Here is a 19,345-nt window from a genome sequence, read left to right as displayed (position 1 = left end):
TGTAATCTTTATAAAGTATTAACTTGCTGATCTGGAAAGAGAATGGCAGCCAATGAGGTACTGGGACTTCTGGTATCTACCTACTTTTTCCAGACCAATGACTCCCCAAGGATGAAAATGACATCCCCAAGCTTATGAGGGGCAAATACACAGGGTGACCCACAACAGATCTGTTTAAGATTGAGCTGAAGCCAGGTTAATGATTCCAAAGTTGGCCATACACTAGTAGACTTTCTAATGAAATTCTTAAGAACATGACAAATGTTGATCAAAAGTACTTTTATAAACAATTTGCTTTTAACATTCGATTTTGGAATGAATGGACTTTCCCAAACAAAGGCCACATACACTGTTAGAAATGGATTTGCTCAAGAAAATGTTTCCATCCTGCACCTTCAAATTTTCTTGTCACTACGACCATTGATTTGACCCCTCTAACAATTAGAAAATGTAATGAATGTTCCTGACATGGAAATATTCTCTATGTGCCCTGGTCACACCACAACACTTATATCACGTGTAGATTTGTTCTGCACAGGAATCTGCAACGTCTATAAAACTAATTGAAATGCGCATAAAAACTGATGTAAGTGCTGGTTCACATATACAGTTGTGTTCAAAATAATAGCAGTCAGACATCACTAACCGGATCAATCACTGTTTTTGGTAGAAATTATATTTCTACATGGCAAATAATTTACTAGCAGATGTAGTAGAGTAATAGAAACCCAACAGACCCAACAGTCATGACATGCATGCTGCTAATTCTGTGTAATTGAATCACTAATTGAAAGGGGCATGTTCAAAATAATAGCAGTGTGGAGTTCTATTAGTGAGGTCATTCATTCTTTGAAAAACAGGTGGCAATTATTGCCCTTATTTAAGGAAGGAAGGCAGCAAATGTTTTACATGCTGGTTACAGTGCATTTCTCTCTGAAATTCTGAGGAAAATGGGTCATTCCAGACATTGTTCAGAAGAACAGCGTACCTTGATTAAAAAGTTGATTGGAGAGGGGAAAACATATAAAGAAGTGCAGAAAATGATAGGCTGCTCAGCTAAAATGATGGCAAATGCTTTAAAATGGCAACCAAAACCTGAAAGACGTGGAAGAAAGCAAAAAACTACCATTCGAATGGATAGAAGAATAGCCAAAATGGCAAGGACTCAGCCAACAATCAGCTCCAGGAAGATCAAAGGTGTAAAGTTACCTGTGAGTACTGTTACAATTAGAAGACGCCTATGTGAAGCCAAGCTATCTGCAAGAAGCCCCCGCAAAGTCCCAATGTTGAAAAAAAGACACGTGCTGAAGAGGTTACAATTTGCCAAAGAGCACATTGACTGGCCTAAAGAGAAATGGCGCAACATTTTGTGGACTGATGAAAGTAAGATTGTTCTTTTTGGGTCTAGTGGCCGGAGACAGTTTGTCTGACGACCCCCAAACACTGAATTCAGGCCACAGTACACTGCGAAGACAGTGAAGCATGGTTGCGCAAGCATCATGATATGGGGATGTTTCTCATACTACGGTGTTGGGCCTATTTATCGCATACCAGGGATCATGGATCAGTTTGAATACATCAGAATACTTGAAGAGGTCATGCTGTCTTATGCTGAAGAGGAAATGCCCTTGAAATGGGTGTTCCAACAAGACAATGACCCCAACACACCAGTAAATGTGCAACATCTTGGTTCCAGACCAACAAGATTGACGTTATGGAGTGGCCAGCCCAATCCCCGGATCTTAATCCAATAGAAAACTTGTGGGGTGACATCAACAATGCAGTTTCTAAGGCAAAACCAAGAAATAGAGAAGAACTGTGGAATGTAGTCCAATCATTCTGGGCTGGAATACCTGTTCACAGGGGCCAGAAGTTGGTTGACTCCATGCAACACAGATGTACAGCAGTTTTCAGAAACAGTGCTTATACAACTAAATATTCATTAAGTGATTCAAAGGAAAGCAAAATCTTCAAACATTTTTCAGTTTATATAGTGAATGTTTGAGTTTGTAAAGAAGAATACAAACACTGCTATTTTTTAGAACAGTCTAATATTCACTTTTCTTCAATTTTTTTTAGAGGACACAACAACACAAATTTGATATATTTTTCATCATGTTTTGATTTGGAATAGAATGTGTAGTGTTCCCAATGCATTTGTGTGTATGGAAATAAAAGCTATTAGAAGGATTTTGAGCTTTATTCACTTTTTTCAACACACTGCTATTATTTTGAACACAACTGTATGTGTACTGGATGCGGTTTGAACCGCATCCAGTCTGCATGATGTGGAAAATATTGCTTCCTATGGTGCCTGTTCACATATGTCCGGTGTACTGGCAATGTGGATTCAGAGCGGTTTGAAAAAGAGTTCTGTACAATTTCTAAGCAGTGCCTTCAGGTTCAGGTGTGAATTACAGGCTATTGACTTCTATGGGAACCATTTCTAAACACACATGTGTGAACAGGATAAGATCCTGAGCTAATCCTGTCCTGAACCTGATGTAAACCTGACATAAACCTGTGAACAACTACTGTATCAATTAGCTGTGAAATCTGAACGTCATTCTGCACTGCACATGTGTGAATCAGCTCTAAACTGATGTCTCTGCAAGTCAGATTCCATCAAATTTTCTGCACGTATGGTGTGAACAAGGCCTTAATCCAACAGCAGCCAATCATATCCTCCAGTTTAAGCTGGCATATTGCATCAGGAATGCGACTGGCTGCTGCAGAAACAGTTCAGTCTTTTGGTTTTTTGATAATAGGTCACTTTGTCTGATGTGTGATAACATATGGATCGTTCTTACTGATAAACCTTCCTGTATCGCCATCTTTCTCCATCTTCCAGTCTGTGTACACTAGTTCACCATCCTGCAACACAAGATGAACACGTTTATGTCTCTATGGCCAACCTGACATTAAAAAGTAATGGAACATTGTTATAGCCTGATGACACTATCTTGGGGCATCCTTCCACCTACAGAGAGGCTGTGTGCACACTGATGGCCAAGATAAAACTACCTCAGGCCAACACAGTTAGCTTTTAACAGACAAATGTTTTGTCAAGGAGCACATATTTTCAGCCAAGACTGTAATGTTCAAGTTGAACTATAACTGCACCTTTGATGTAGTTGCACTCATATTGCACTGCCCCCTGCAACTTATACTTACTTGTCTGGGATCTAGCAAGCTATCAGCAATGAAGCCATGAAGTTCCTTGTCAAAATCTTTTCAGCTGGACCCACACATGCACAGTACAATCTCCATTCATTTATACGAAGACTGCAAAGTTCATACTCTACTGCAGCATGGAGCCTTAGTAGACTCAAAGTGAACCTGTGCTTAAAGAGGATCTTCAGCCCCCCCCCCCCTTAAAAAAAAGGCAGCAGATACTCTAGCTCAGTGGTCTCCAAACTGTGGTCCGTGGGCCAAATGCGGCACTTTGCTTGCCTCTATCCATCCCTTGGGGTACTATTCCTCAATGACACCAACAAGGAGGCACCATTTCTTCCACTGGGACCAACTATGGGGCATTTTTTCTTCCACTGACGCCAATGATGAGGCACAATTCCTCCCACTGATATAAACAGTTAGGTACTATTTCTCCAACTAATACCAAGGATGGGGCACTATTCCCTTCTCTGATACCAATTGTGGGGCACTATTCCTCCCACTGACACCAATGATGGAGCACTATTCCTCCCACTAACACCAATGATGGGGCACTATTCCTCCCACTAACAGCAATGAGGGGGTACTAGCCCTCTCACTGACCCCAATGATGAGGCACTATTCCTCCCACTAATACCAATGATGGGGCACTGTTCTTCCTAGTAATACCAATGATGGGGCACTATTCATCCTAGTAATACCAATGATGGGGCACTATTCATCCTAGTAATACCAATGATGGGGCACTTTTCCTCCTAGTAATACCAATGATGGGGCACTATTCATCCTAGTAATGCCAATGATGGGGCACTATTCCTCCCACTAATACCAATGACTGGACACTATTCCTCTGTACACTGACTTACAAGCTCTGTAATGTTTTTTTACTCCTAATGACACTGGGACATTTTCTACTCCCACTGGGCACTCCGGCCCTCCTAAAGTTTGAAGGTCAGTAAACCTACCCTTTGTTTAGAATGTTTGGAGACCCCTGCTCTAGCTAATGACTTTTAATAAAAGGATATACCTGTCCAGGGATCCAGCAATGTCCTCACCCAAGCCAGTTCTTTGCTGATCTTTGGGTCTCCAGTGCCACCATGTCTAGTGTGGGAAGCCGGCTGTGACTCCTTGTGGCTTTACAGCTGACTTCCTCCGGCGAGTCACACTGTGTTTTGTGAATGGACCTGCAGCCTCTTGGGGCCTGTCCCAGAAGGCTGCGGGTAAAGGGGGGGGGCAAACTTCCACTCGGATAACTCAAGTGATACAAACAGAAGTGGGAGTGGGTACCTATTAAAATTAGATACCTCCCCCCCCAAAAAAAATGTATCCAAAACTGATAGAGGAGAGGGGGAAGGAGGGAGAAAAGTGGAACTTCCCTTTCTATTTTAATGCCCCTATCCCCGAGTAGCACATACTCATCTACAGCTCTGTTCACCTACAAGGAGTGTGGAGAGGAAGCGCCATGTAACTTCCAATTTGCTGTAATTGGATCTTACACAGGGCTGATGACTCCCCACCTCCATGTGTTAGCGTTGGGCCAAAAATCAAGCACCGGCACGGTCACATCTGGGGAAGGGAAGTAAGTCACATGCTCCTCTGTACTCAGACGTACCAGGTATTTTCTTTGATCCCAGTGGCCAAATGGAGCAAAAGAAAAACTGAGTATATGCTGCTGCAGAGGGGAATGGGGGGGTTTGGCATTATATCCTGCATATGAAAAGCACACCTTTGCTTTAATCTGGCCAGAGACATAGAGAAAAGTCTAGCAGTCTCATGATATATCCTGGGCTATTTTATTCTGAAAACTGCAGCCTTCTAGTCATATTACTGTCTCTGTATAGGCATTGGAGAAAAGAAGGGAATTGAGAACCTGGCATGGGGGATAACTAGATCAATCAGTCAAGGTTTCCTCTTTTTGATCCCCAAGAACCCCTGGTTAGGGGTTTAGTGCACTGTCCTATGGACAAAGTGTTGTCCCTTGATTCAACCAAATATAGCCAAAGATTGGCAACTGTCTATGTATGCTTTTACATCAAGAAAGAGGAGTAGAGCAGAAATGCCACTATTAATATTATACAGGATTTTTAAACAGTAATACTAAAGAAGAGCCTGCATGTGATTGAAAGTTTGGATGCCCCAAAGTCAGGTACTGCTTTTATTTTGACAGAGAGGATTAGTGTGGAAAAGCCAAAAAAGGAAGAAGAAACATCATATGTCATTGAAAATGATGGCCGCTCCAATGTCTGCAAGTAGTTTACTTTGAGAGGGAACAGTGTGAAACCTCACTAAAAAATGTATTGCTCAGCAGAATGCAGAGTCTACATATGCAATGAAATAACATTGAGGCTCTGAGGAAGAAGGATATACCTTCGAAACGCGTCAGCCTTCAGGGACCCGGCATGGCCTCCCTGTGCTTGGGTTATGGTTCCAATTGGCCACAGAAGTGTGGCTCGATGAGTGTGTATTCGTTTATGTTTGTGAGTAGTTTTTATTTGGATTTATATTAAATAATCTTTGGATAATACACTAGGCTGGGGCACCCTCTCTTTCTACTGTTTTTTTCCTAATGAAATAACATGGCTGCCCCCATGTCTAAAGGTGCTTTTACTTCGAGAGAGGAGCAGTGCACAACAGCCACGACACTACGAAAGCAGAAAGAAGAGCCTGCACATGTAATAGAAAATATGGCTGTCCCCATGTACTGTACATGCAAAGAAACGGCTGTCAAAACATTAACAGGTATTGGTAAGAATATTACAAAAAAGTAAACCTGTCATTTCTGCCTACATGTAAAAAGAACCTCTCAAGCCAACACTGGACACCATCCCTTGCAAATCAAATTCATTTTTCAAGTTCCACTGCAGGACCCTTGTGAGCCACTGAAATCTGGGGTCCATAATATGCAAAATCCAACTTTTATTTTTTACAGTCATTGATTCTATAACACATCCTTGTGGTCTCAGTAATGTATAGAGAAGCACCTTGCATTGTATGAGGTTGAATGAATGACTTAGTGCAGATCATTAATAGGAGTTTATTAGTTGCATACTGCATGCCCTGAGTCTGTAGGGAAATTAATGATATACAGTGGGGATCGAAAGTTTGGGCACCCCAGCTAAAAATTTGTATTAATGTGCATAAAGAAGCCAAGGAAAGATGGAAAAATCTCCAAAAGGCATCAAATTACAGATTAGACATTCTTATAATATGTCAACAAAAGTTAGATTTTATTTCCATCATTTACACTTTCAAAATAACAGAAAACAAAAAAATGGCGTCTGCAAAAGTTTGGGCACCCTGCAGAATTTATAGCATGCACTGCCCCCTTTGCAAAGCTGAGACCTGCCAGTGTCATGGATTGTTCTCAATCACCATCTGGGAAGACCAGGTGATGTCAATCTCAAAGGTTTTAAATGCCCAGACTCATCTGACCTTTCCCTGAACAATCAGCACCATGGGTTCTTCTAAGCAGTTGTCTAGAAAACTGAAACTGAAAACAGTTGACGCTCACAAAGCTGGAGAAGGCTATAAGAAGATAGCAAAGCATTTTCAGGAGTCAATATCCTCTGTTCGGAATGTAATTAAGAAATGGCAGTCATCAGGAACAGTGGAAGTTAAAGCAAGATCTGGAAGACCAAGAAAAATATCAGACAGAACAGCTCGCAGGATTGTGAGAAAAACAATTCAAAACCCACGTTTGACTGCACGATCACTCCAAAAAGATCTGGCAGACACTGGAGTTGTGGTACACTATTCCACTATAAAGAGATACTTGTACAAATATGGTCTTCATGGAAGAGTCATTGGAAGAAAACCTCTTCTACGTCCTCACCACAAAAATCATCGTTTGAACTTTGCAAATGAACATATAGACAAGCCTGATGCATTTTGGAAACAGGTTCTGTGGACCGATGAGGTTAAAATTGAACTTTTTGGCAATGAGCAAAGGTATGTTTGGAGAAGAAGGGGCACAGAATTTAATGAAAAGAACCTCTGTCCAACTGTTAAGCATGGGGTTGGATCAATCATGCTTTGGGGTTGTGTTGCAGCCAGTGGCACAGGGAACATCTCACGAGTAGAAGGAAAAATGGATTCAATAAAATTGCAGCAAATTTTGGATCGTAACTTGATGCCATCTGTGAAAAAGCTGAAGTTAAAGAGAGGATTGCTTCTACAAATGGATAATGATCCTAAACACACCTTGAAATCCACGGGGGATTACATCAAGAGGCGTAAACTGAAGGTTTTGCCATGGCCTTCACAATCTCCTGACCTCAACATAATTGAAAATCTATGGATAGACCTTAAAAGAGCAGTGCCTGACAGACAGCCCAGAAATCTCAAAGAACTGGAAGACTTTTGTAAGGAAGAATGGGCAAAGATACCTCAAACAAGAATTGAAAGACTCTTGGCTGGCTACAAAAAGCGTTTACAAGCTGTGATACTTGCCAAAGGGGGCAGTACAAGATATTAACTCTGCAGGGTGCCCAAACTTTTGCAGACGCCATTTTTTTGTTTTCTGTTATTTTGAAAGTGTAAATGATGGAAATAAAATGTAACTTTTGTTGACATATTATAAGAATGTCTAATCTGTAATTTGATGCCTTTTGGAGATTTTTCCATCTTTCCTTGGCTTCTTTATGCACATTAATACACATTTATAGCTGGGGTGCTCAAACATTCGATCCCCAGTGTAGATTAGCACCAGGTGGTGCCTAGTATCTGATAATATTCACATATATAGTATACATAATTAACATTTTTTTCCCTGCAGGAGCAAATTGAATCATGTTTTGCTGGGTTTTTTTTTGCCTTCCTCTGGATCAACTGTGGATATAGGATTATAACTTTTTTTTTAATGGCTGAACTGGATGGACTTTTGTCTTTTTTTCAGCCAGACTAACTATGTAACATAAAAAGAATTTTTAAAGGATAACTGTACTTGTAAACACATTCGCTGTTTTAACATATCCACAGATACAGAATGACTTTGTAAGGATAACCTGTTCCTCCTCTTGCCTTATTCTTATACAGCCACCAGCAAAGGCCTTGGCCAGCGTAAACATTGCTCTGTTTACATTCAACTTGCAGCAGCCTGAGCTGTAACTGCAGACAAGGACTGAAAAGGAGAGCATCTGGTTCACATATTTGTTTGGTTCAGTGTCTCCACTGCCTTGATGAGTTCTTTGCACTGCACTTGTATAATCACTTGAGATCACAAGCTACTAGAAGCAGCCAATGGGTATGTTTAGCTTACCAAGTTCACCTCTCCTAAATATGTTTCCACAACCAATTGTGAAATGAAAATTGCATATCTAAAGGGACCCAAGATGGCTTTCTTGTTCTTAGTCTTGGTCTGCAGACGTGCCCTCTGCTCTAAAGCTGAACCCACGCAGAGGCTTCCTGTTTCTGGCAGATTGTAATCTCTAATGATTGCAAAAGTCCATTCCAACATAGATAAATCATAATTTATGGCCACCAGGTGTGAAATATAATTTCAGACAAGTATGTGGAGGTAATTCCTTCTATGTTTGCTTGCCTCGTCTGCAGTTATAAGGCATAAGCAGACGAGCTGAATTTAAACAAAGCAATGATTATACTATACTAGACTGAAAAAAGGTAGAGAAACATGGAACCAACATTCCCAACCTCCTTCTGAAAATGCTAGCTTCCTGGCGATCATGGCAACCCCCTACATTCAATACTTTGGGTCAATGATTCACAGCAAGTAGGTAGAATAAGACTTCTGACTTTAGTTTTCCTGATCTGCACACTCATTCCAGGTCAGTTAATCATAAAGTACTGATTCTAGAGCTTCAGAATGATAATCAGGTAACTAACATTGCTGTATTTTCAGTTTAAACCAGCTAGACGCAGTCCAGATGCATCAAAACAAAAGGTGTTCACATCCTAGGTATACATTCCTGTCCCCTGTCAGCATGCTGTAGAGCAGGAGTCTCCAAACTTTCTGATCAAAGGGCCCGTTTACTATCCTACAGACTTTACAGGGGATGGACTGTGGCCTGCAGGAGTAGAAAATGTCCTGGCAGGAGTGAACAATGCCCCACCATTGGTGTCAGTGGGAGGAATAGTAGCCCATCATTGGTGTCACAGAGAAAAATAGTACCCCATCAATTGTGTCCATGAGAGGAATAGTGCCCCATCGTTGGTGTCAGTGAAATGAATAATGCCCCATTGTTGGTGTCAGCGAGAGAAATAGTACCCTGTCACTGGTGTCCTTGAGAGGGGGGAACAATACCCCATCATTGCTGTCAAGAGAGAGAAATAGTACCCCATCAATGGTATCCTGGAGAGGAATAGTGCTGGTATCAGTAAGATGAATAATGCCCCATCGTTGGTGTCAGCGGGAGGAATAGTACCCCATTATTGGTGTCAATAAGAGCAATATTGTCCAATCATTGATGTCAGTGGGAGGAATAGTTTCCCATCAGTGGTGTCAGTGGCAGGAATAATGCCCCATCGTTGGTGTCAGGTGGAGGAATAATACCCCATTATTGGTGTCAATAAGAGCAATATTGTCCAATCACTGATGTCAGCGGGAGGAATAGTTTCCTATCATTGGTGTCAGTGGCAGGAATAATGCCCCATCGTTGGTGTCAGCGGGAGGAATAGTGCCCCATTATTGGTGTCAATAAGAACAATATTGTCCAATCATTGATGTCAGTGGGAGGAATAGTTTCCCATCAGTGGTGTCAGTGGCAGGAATAATGCCCCATCGTTGGTGTCAGCGGGAGGAATAGTACCCCATTAAGGCTCCATGCACATTAGCATTTTTTTAAGCTAAAAAAAAAGCTGCAAAAAACACTGGATAAATAAGACTGGTAATAGTGTTTAGGAGCATATGTGTTTTATTAGCAATTTTACAGTACATGTAAAAAAAAAGCTAGAAAAAAAACTGTTAGAAGTGTTTTAGTAGCGTTTAGGAGTGTTTAACATTTTTTTTCTGCTAGAAAAACACTCCAAAAACTCTACAAAAGCAATTTTTTTGCTGCTGCTAGATGCCGATGCTCATAAAAGGGTAATATCCTAAAGTAGTCGGCATGAACACATAGGATGACACTATTTAGCTTCTAGGAGCAGAAAAATGCTAATAACAGCTTCTAGGAGCTTAAAAAACGCTAGTGTGCATGGAGCCTTATGGTGTCATTAAGAAGAACAGAGTCCCGCCATTGGTGTCAGTGGAAGGAATAATGCCGCGCCATTGGTGTCAGTGACAATGACAAGAATTACCCATTGTTTATGTCAAGGGGAGAAATAATGCCCCAAGGGCCGGATAAAGAAAAGTAAAGGGCTGCATCCGGATCTTGGGCCACAGTTTGGAGACCATTGCTGTAGAGAAAGCCCCTTGCTTTCTGCGTGGAAGCAGAGATCTCTCTGCAGAGATCCACCAAGTTCCCTGCTGAGTCAAAACTGTTGACTGGAGCACTCTAGCTCTGACTTAGCAGTGGGCATACTGGACCTCTCGAGAGACCACGGCTTCCACATAGAGAGCATGGGTCCCTCTCTGCAGCATGCTGGCAGCGGACAGGGTTTCGACTCAAGCTGTGGCTGCTTTCTATATAGAACCAGCTGTATGGCTTTGCTCACTTTTTTTGATGCTGGAATGTATTTAGCTGATTTAAAGTGAAAGGTCCATCGGGCTTTAACTTCAGAGCAGACAGTATAGGCTCTTGTTACATTTTTATTTGTAGGACTGTAATCGACACAGATACTTTGTTTGGTGGACTGGCAAAGAGCACATTGTTCATTTTCTAGTTAGGATGTTTACTTCTTGGCGTATTAGGCTGGGATTGAGTGCAAGCTACTGTGCGAACCTTCCAGAGAACTTACTTCGGTTGCAGCGAAATAATTGGTGTTGATGTCTTCCAGAACCTTGGTGTTTTTGGCTGAAGTCGCTCTTAAACTGCTGTAATTAATTCCTCCCTCAGACTTCTCCTCCTTGACCTGGATCTGCAGCTTGTCTACACATTGTGGAGAGAAAGACGAATATAAAAGTTATATTGCAGATGTTTGAGGAATGTGCATGGCCATGCAGACGGCCTGGCGGTGGAATGAGGGAGCCACAAATCCCTGTATCAGTGCAAACAAGGAATGACTTCATTTGTTTCCATCTGGAGGATTTCTACTTTCCACCACTCAAAGGATTAAAGTGTTGGGCGAATTTAAAGGGAACCTGTCAAGAGCAGTTACAGCCAAGTCTCCCATCCAGAGCTAGAGATTTCCATTGGCTTAATCTTAGAACCCGTGTTACGTGTGATTTAACTGTGTGTGTAGAAACAGCACCGCTTCCAGGAGTTGGACAACGGCAACCATCCTCAAAGATGCCCTTGAAGGCCCAGTCTGTGCATTTTTTTCAGGTATATTAAAGCTGATCTTCAAGAAAAAATAAAATACACAAATTAAGGGCCAACTGGCTTTTTTTCAGGGGGAACGCAGTTCCAGGACCTCAAGCACTGAATGTATGTAATGACAAGGGGTTCTGGGGTGTGATGGAGGGTCTGCTGATGCTGGCTGCTGGGAGATCTATTTTTACATGGGGGTTTATTGTTGCTAAAGGGGATCTTTTTTTGCATGGGGGTCTATTGTTGCTGGGGGTTCTATAGTTTCTGCTGGGGGTTGTATTGTTGCTAGGAGTGTCTTATGTTTCTAGGGGGTCATTTGTTATGGAGAGAGCTCTACTGTTGAGGGAGGGGTCTATTGTTGCTGGATGCTGGAGGGTTTATTGAAGTTGGCTGCTGGGAAATCTGTTGTTGCTGTCGGGGGTTATTGTTGTTGGGCTAGATCTATTGCTGTTGGGGTGGATCTACCTTTGCTGGGAGGGATCTCCTGTTAAGGGAGGGGTCTATATTTGCTGGCTTCTGGAGGGTTTATTGATGTTGGCTGCTGGTAAATCAGTTGTTGAAGGCAGGGGCAGGGGCGGACTGACCATTTGGAAACTCAGGCACTGCCCGAGGGCCCGGGGTCATTAGGGGGCCCCATGAGATGCCCCTGGTACCCTTTTCATAGGCTTTTTTGAGTTTGGGCAAGGACACAGGGACCCCATGATCCCCTATTGCAGGGGGGGCCCCATGAGTTGTCAGTCCGCCCCTGGGCAGGGGTTATTGTTGTTGGGGTGGATCTATTGTTGCTGGGGGGTTTAATCAATCGACCGATATTCTCATCGTGTGCACAGGGATTTACACCCATTGGTGTGAGCTGTTTCCAAGCCATGAGGTTGCTGAAGACATCACTATCCTTCCAGCACCTGGCAAGTCAAAGGCTCTGCTTTGTTGTGAGGATCTAGGATGGGCTTCTCATCCCACACAGCCTCTGTGTTGGCAGCAGAGGGCTATTAGGCCCACCCTTATATACTTGGGAGTGAATTTCATTTTTAGCCTATTTAAGAGTTTATGATTTTAATGCTGCCAACCAGGCAGGGTAAAAGCGGCAGTGCATCATTGAGTAGCTACCTCATCCCTTTAAAACCGACCACATATTAATTACACGGGTTATAAAGCTAATTTGATGCATTTAAGGCACTAGGTGAGTGTAATTTCCACCTTAATCAGCCCCAGAACCTGTGTAAATAATATGTGTTCGGTAATAAAAGGATGAGGTGGCAACTCTATCATTGAGATCATGCCTGTGCTCTATGGAAGTATGAAAAGTATAAGTGTGTTGTTCCCACTGTTAGGCTCCAACAAATGAAGAATACTGATAACAGAGTTGTTGTGCTGCCTGTAGTAGCATTTTATTAGCATTTAGGAGAGTTAGTGTTTCATTAGCATTTTTATAGTACATGAAAAAACACTAGAAAGAACAGGAGCATTTAAGTAGTATTTAGAAGCGTTTAGGAGCATTCAGTGTTTTTTTCTGGCAGGAAAACGCTCCCAAAAACTCAACAAAAACAATTTTTTTTCTGCTCCTAAATTCTGAAGCTTGAAAAATGCTTCTAGCATATAATAGTGTGCATGGCAGGGGCAGACTGACAACTCATGGGGCCCCCAGGCAATAGGGGATCATGGGGCCCCTGTGTCCTTGCCCACACTCAAAAAAAGCCTACTGACCCCGGGCCCTCGGGCAGTGCCCGATTTCTCGAATGGTCAGTCCGCCCCTGGTGCATGGACACATAGGATAACACTATCAGCTTCTAAAAGCAGAAAAAAAATGCTCATGATGGCTTCTAGGAGCTAAAGGCCCCTTTCACATGGGGCTGACCCGTCAGTGGATCCACTTGCTCAGTGGATGATCTCCGCTGAGCAAGCAGATAACAGGTCCATGACACAGACAGAGCCCACTGTCCTCTATGGGTGGTCAGATGGAAATGGACCACCTGTCTGTTTCTATCCGACTGCCATCCCATCCGTTCCAAAGGACGGAAGGGGAATGGATCATCATCTCTTTTTGGAGGATAGGATCGGATTGGATGTTGGCGGGTGTAAACGGACACATGTCCATTTACACCCACTGCTCCATAGAGGAGAATAGAGCTTCCGATCAGAAAAATGGGCAGGTGGACCCAGGGGCGGACTGACAACTCATGGGGCCCCTGGGCAATAGGGATCATGGGGCCCCTGTGTCCTTGCCCAAACTCAAAAAAGCCTATGAAAAAGGTACCAGGGGCATCTCATGGGGCCCCCTACTGACCCCGGGCCCTGGGGCAGTGCCCGAGTTTCCAAATGGTCAGTCCGCCCCTGGGTGGACCCGATCGGAACGTCCGTGTGAAATCCACCTATAATACACTAGTGTGCATGGAGCCTAGACTGGCAGCACCATGCAATGCATCTTAGCCAGGGGCGGACTGACAACTCATGGGGCCCTGGGCAATAGGGGATCATGGGGCCCCTGTGTCCTTGCCCAAACTCAAAAAAGCCTATGAAAAAAGGTACCAGGGGCATCTCATGGGGCCCCCTACTGACCCCGGGCACTTGGGCAGTGCCCGAGTTTCCAAATGGTCAGTCCGCCCCTGATCTGAGCCTGATCTGCAAGAGTTGCTGGCCCTCCCTTTCTTGTTGTCAAAATTCTGCTTTGCAGGAGATTACAGAAAACTAAAGCCGGCCATACACGGGTCGAATTCCAAAAGAATTTTCTTTCAAAAGTCTTTTCTAAGAATTTTCGTTCGAATTTTGCACCATTATTGGGTTACAGAAACGGCTGATTTTTCATGTGACCATCGAATTTGAGTGAATTTGCAGGCATGTTGGAAATTTTTTGAAAAATGAACGAATTTCGAATCAATGATTGGAAAATTGTTAAAAAAATATAAAGCTGTGACAAGGAAAGAAAAGAAAATTTTTGGCCCTGAAAATTCTTTTCTGTAGCAACATGAGGGGGAATCGAAGGCTTGGCTGGTTGAATTTCGAAATCAATGGTGGCACCATCGCATTACAAAACGCACAAAATTTTCAATTTTCTAAAATCGAAAAGTCCGGAATTCTACCCATGTATGGCCTGCTTGAGGCTCCATGCACACTAGTGTTTTCTTGAGCTCCTAGAAGCTGTTATCAGCATTTCTTTTCTGCTCCTAGAAGCTAATTATTGCCCATGCACACTATTTTAGGCTAGTAATGTTTTTGAAGCTTCAGCGTTTTTGTAACGTTTTTGGGAACGTTTTTCCGGCAGAAGAAAACGCTAAAACGCTACTAACAACTTTTTTCTGGCTTTTTTTCCTACATGTGCTATAAAAACGCTAATAAAACACAAACACAGGAGCTTGTAGCCGGGTCTTTCCTTCATGTAATAAGGCCAGCAGGAATATATTAGGGCACCGTAACCCACAGCAGCCGGTAATAAACACTCTTTCAGCGCCACGATTACACAGACCTCCACAGATAGTCTGAGCCGTTTTAGGGGGAGTTGGGTGGGCAGGTGAGATTCTTGTGGTCTATCCCGATTGGTGTTAGTGGAGATAACCTGATTCTGGGTGCTCCTCCTTCCAACTCCATAGACATGAACAGAAAAGCTCACCCATAACACACACTGCTCAAGAAATGGAACACTGTGTACGTCTGGCTGCCATTTGAGGTCTTTTTATTTGTATGGTTAAAGCACGGCTCTCAGAACTATGGCCCATGGGCCAAGTCCCACCTGATGCAACATTTTATCTGACCCTCTAAAGGGACTCTGATGGGAACCCTGATGTAAGGGGGATTCTGATGTAAGGGGGAACCCTGATGTAAGGGGGATTCTGATGTAAGGGGGAACCCTGATGTAAGGGGGATTCTGATGTAAGGGGGACTCTCTTATAAGAGGGATTCTGATGTAAGGGGGAACCCTGATGTAAGGGGGATTCTGATGTAAGGGGAGACTCTGTTATAAGAAGGATTCTGATGTAAGGGGGGACTCTGTTATAAGAGGGATTCTGATGTAAGGGGGACTCTGTTATAAGTGGGATTCTGATGTACGGGGGGGCTTTGTTATAAGGGGGATTCTGATGTACGGGGGGACTCTGTTATAAGGGGGATTCTGATGTACGGGGGGACTCTGTTATTAGGGGGATTCTGATGTACGGGGGGACTCTGTTATAAGGGGGATTCTGATGTAAGGGGGACTCTGTTATAAGGGGGATTCTGATGTACGGGGGGGCTCTGTTATAAGGGGGATTCTGATGTACGGGGGGACTCTGTTATAAGGGGGATTCTGATGTACGGGGGACTCTGTTATAAGGGGGATTCTGATGTTCGAGGGGACTCTGTTATAAGGGGGATTCTGATGTACGGGGGGGCTCTATTATAAGGGGGATTCTGATGTAAGGGGTGACTCTGTTATAACTGGGATTCTGATGTAGGGGGAACTCTAGTGTAAGGGTGATTCTGATGTAAGGGGGGACTCTGTTATAAGGGGGATTCTGATGTAAGGGGGACTCTGTTATAAGGGGAATTCTGATGTACGGGGGGACTCTGTTATAAGGGGGATTCTGATGTACAGGGGCCTCTGTTATAAGGGGGATTCTGATGTACAGGGGGACTCTGTTATAAGGGGGATTCTGATGTACGGGGGGATTCTATTATAAGGGGGATTCTGATGTAAGGGGTGACTCTGTTATAACTGGGATTCTGATGTAAGGGGGAACTCTGGTGTAAGGGGGATTCTGATGTACGGGGGGACTCTGTTATAAGGGGGATTCTGATGTAAGGGGGACTCTGTTATAAGGGGGATTCTGATGTACGGGGGGACTCTGTTATAAGGGGGATTCTGATGTAAGGGGTGACTCTGTTATAACTGGGATTCTGATGTAAGGGGAACTCTGGTGTAAGCAGGATTCTGATGTAAGGGGTAACTCTGTTATAACTGGGATTCTGATGTAAGGGGAACTCTGGTGTAAGCAGGATTCTGATGTAAGGGGTAACTCTGTTATAACTGGGATTCTGATGTAAGGGGGAACTCTGGTGTAAGCAGGATTCTGATGTAAAGGGGGACTCTGTTATAAGGGGGATTCTGATAAATACCCTCAAATTAAAGCTGACAGTCTGCAGTTAAAGCACATTTTGTTTGTTTCATTTCGAATCCATTGTGGTGTATGGAGCCAAAAATGTTAGAATTGTGTTGATGTCCCAATATTTATGGACCTGACTGTAACACATTTATAGGTAACGTTGATCCAGGGAATATCCGATTGCCTCTCGGGGGATCAGGAAGGAATTTTTCCCCTGAAGGAGCAAATTGGATCATACTTTGCTGGGTTTTTTCTGCCTTCCTCTGGATCAGCTGTGGGTATAGGATTATGACTTTTTTTATGGTTTGTCTTTTTTCAGCCAGACTAACTATATAACTATGTAATTACTTGCCTTTAATCAGCTGTAGAACTCGAGTCTGTAATAGGAAGAATGAGTGCCAACCCTGCATGATGTACAGCTATAACAACTGCAAAGGGCAGGTCATGCTGAGACCAGTAGTTCTCCAATGAACAGTTGCCCTTTTCCCATTTCTGGGTTTTATGAATGGCTTGTTCTTCGAGTATCAAAGATTCAGGGATGTTTACTGTATAACTGAACCACTTTGAATGATTTCCTATTTAACAGAGAATTGCCCCAGTGCTGTGGTTTAGGGACATTACAGGTCACCTGTTTGTCTGTATGACGTTGTGGACACATTATCCAGCTTTATAGTGTTTCCTGTGAAGACAGCCAGCATTAGGTCATTAAAGCGGGCTGATTACAGGCATGGGCAGAAGCTGTGAGTTCCTGTATTCTGATATCTTGAGGACAGAAGACTAAATGGCAGCATGACGGAAATAGATTCAGGAAGGGATGATGTGTGCCAGAGGAAGCCTTGGCAGCGGCTCTAGAATAATGGAGCTTGGCTGTGAAACACTGCCTGTACTGAGCCATGTCTCTCCATAAATGTCATCTCTGTAGAGACGCCATGAATGGCTTCCATTTATAATGGTTCAATTATTCGCCCCTCTCAATCCCTAAAACAAACCTGTGGATTTGTCCAATACATTTATTGGGCCTCAGGAATGTAGAGTAGGCACCTCCATTGAACCAGAGCTTGCATGGTTATGTTCTGTCTCCACATTCTTGCAGCCCCACTACCCTACTTGCAGGACTCTCCAAACTACAGCCCACATTCGGCCCACTAGAAGATTTCACCAGGACCCAGCTAAGGTCAGTGGCATTTCCTCAATGTGCACAGAATGAGAATGAAGGTCAGCGGATCCTGCCTATAATCTGTGCATCAACCATCTCCATCCTGCACTGAGACCCTATAGGGGGGACTCTGATAGAGACCCTGAAGTAATGGGAGGACTTTAATTGGGACTATGACGGAGACTCAGATGTAAAAAGGGACTCTGATGGAGAACTTGATGTAAGGCTGGCCATACATTATACAATTTTCTGTTAAATTTCTTTTCGATTTACCTTCAACTATGTAGTGTAGGGCCTGCCTAATTGGATACAATTGAAAGTGTTGTTTAGGTTTGACCTCATATTATATGGTTTTTGGTAAATCTAAAGCAAAATTCTCAAGAAAATTGTATAATATATGGCCAGCCTAAGAGTGACTCTGATGGGGACCTTGATGTAAAGGGGGACTCTGATGGGGACCCTGATGTAAAAGGGAATCTACTGAGGACCCTGATGTAAGAGAGAATCTATTGTGCATCCTGATGTAAGGGTGGACTCTGATTGGGACATGGATGTAAGGGGGTACTCTGATGGGGACCCTGATGTAAGGGGGTACTCTGATGGGGACCCTGATGTAAAAGGGAATCTACTGAGGACCCTGATGTAAGAGAGAATCTATTGTGCATCCTGATGTAAGGGTGAACTCTGATGGGGACATGGAAGTAAAGGGGTACTCTGATGGGGACCCTGATGTAAGGGGGTACTCTGATGGGGATCCTGATGTAAAAGGGAATCTATTGAGCACCCTGATGTAAGGGTGGACTCTGATGGGGACATGGATATAAGGGAGGCTTTGATAGGGACTCGGATGTAAGAGGGGGATCTTGATGGGGACCCTGATGTAAGGGGGACTCTGATAGGGATCTGGATGTAAGACGGTACTCTGATGGGGACCCTGATGTAAAAAGGAATCTAATGGGGACCCTGGTGTAAGGGGTCATGGATGTAAGGGGGGCTGTGATGGGGATATAAGGGAGGATCCTGCTGTAATAGGTACTCTAATGGGGATTCTGATGTATGGAAGACTCTGATGGGGACATGGATGTAAGGAGAAGCTTTGATGAGGACTCGAATGTAAGGGGGAGCTTTGATGGGGACTCGAATGTAAGGGGGGACTTTGATGGAGACTCTGTTGTAAGGTGGACTCTGATAGGGACCTTGACGTCGGAGGGTACTCTGAAAGGGACCCTGATGTAAAAAGGAATCTAATAGGGACCCTGATATAAGGAGGGACTCTAATGGGGACCCTAGTGTAAGGGGGGGGGGCAGCTCTGGTGGGGACCCTGATGTAAGGGGGGACTTTGATGAGGATTCTGATGTAAAGGGAACTCTGATGGGGACCCTGATTTAAAAGGGAATCTGACGTGAATTTGTCCCACAAATTATTGTAAAACATACAATGTGGCCCTCATACTGAACAGTTTGGAGACCCCTGCCCTCTTGGTTAGTGAGGTAGCCAATCACATTTAGCAGCCAACAGTGATATGCAGAAGTTGGAAGGAGATTGTGCAGGTGAGGGTCTCAGAAAGTATCAAAGCCAT

General features: G+C 43.6%; 1 protein-coding gene across 2 annotated transcripts in view; it reads right to left on the bottom strand.

The window, feature by feature from the left end:
* The window catches only part of DNAI3 (dynein axonemal intermediate chain 3), a 131,492-nt gene that overhangs the window by 20,864 nt on the left and 91,283 nt on the right, over window positions 1–19,345 (bottom strand). For both annotated transcript variants that reach the window (XM_089684409.1, XM_089684411.1), the window contains exons 18-19: window positions 11,026–11,156; window positions 2,811–2,874 (exon numbers count right to left, since the gene is read on the bottom strand). In XM_089684409.1, the coding sequence (XP_089540535.1) occupies window positions 2,811–2,874; window positions 11,026–11,156 (195 nt within the window). The remainder of the gene's footprint in view (window positions 1–2,810; window positions 2,875–11,025; window positions 11,157–19,345) is intronic.

Source organism: Staurois parvus, unplaced genomic scaffold (genome assembly GCF_062004578.1).
Source record: "Staurois parvus isolate SC_StPar_1 unplaced genomic scaffold, SC_StPar_1.0 ptg000347l, whole genome shotgun sequence".
Classification (NCBI taxonomy): Eukaryota; Metazoa; Chordata; class Amphibia; order Anura; family Ranidae; genus Staurois; species Staurois parvus.
This window is presented reverse-complemented; position numbering and strand designations above follow the sequence as displayed.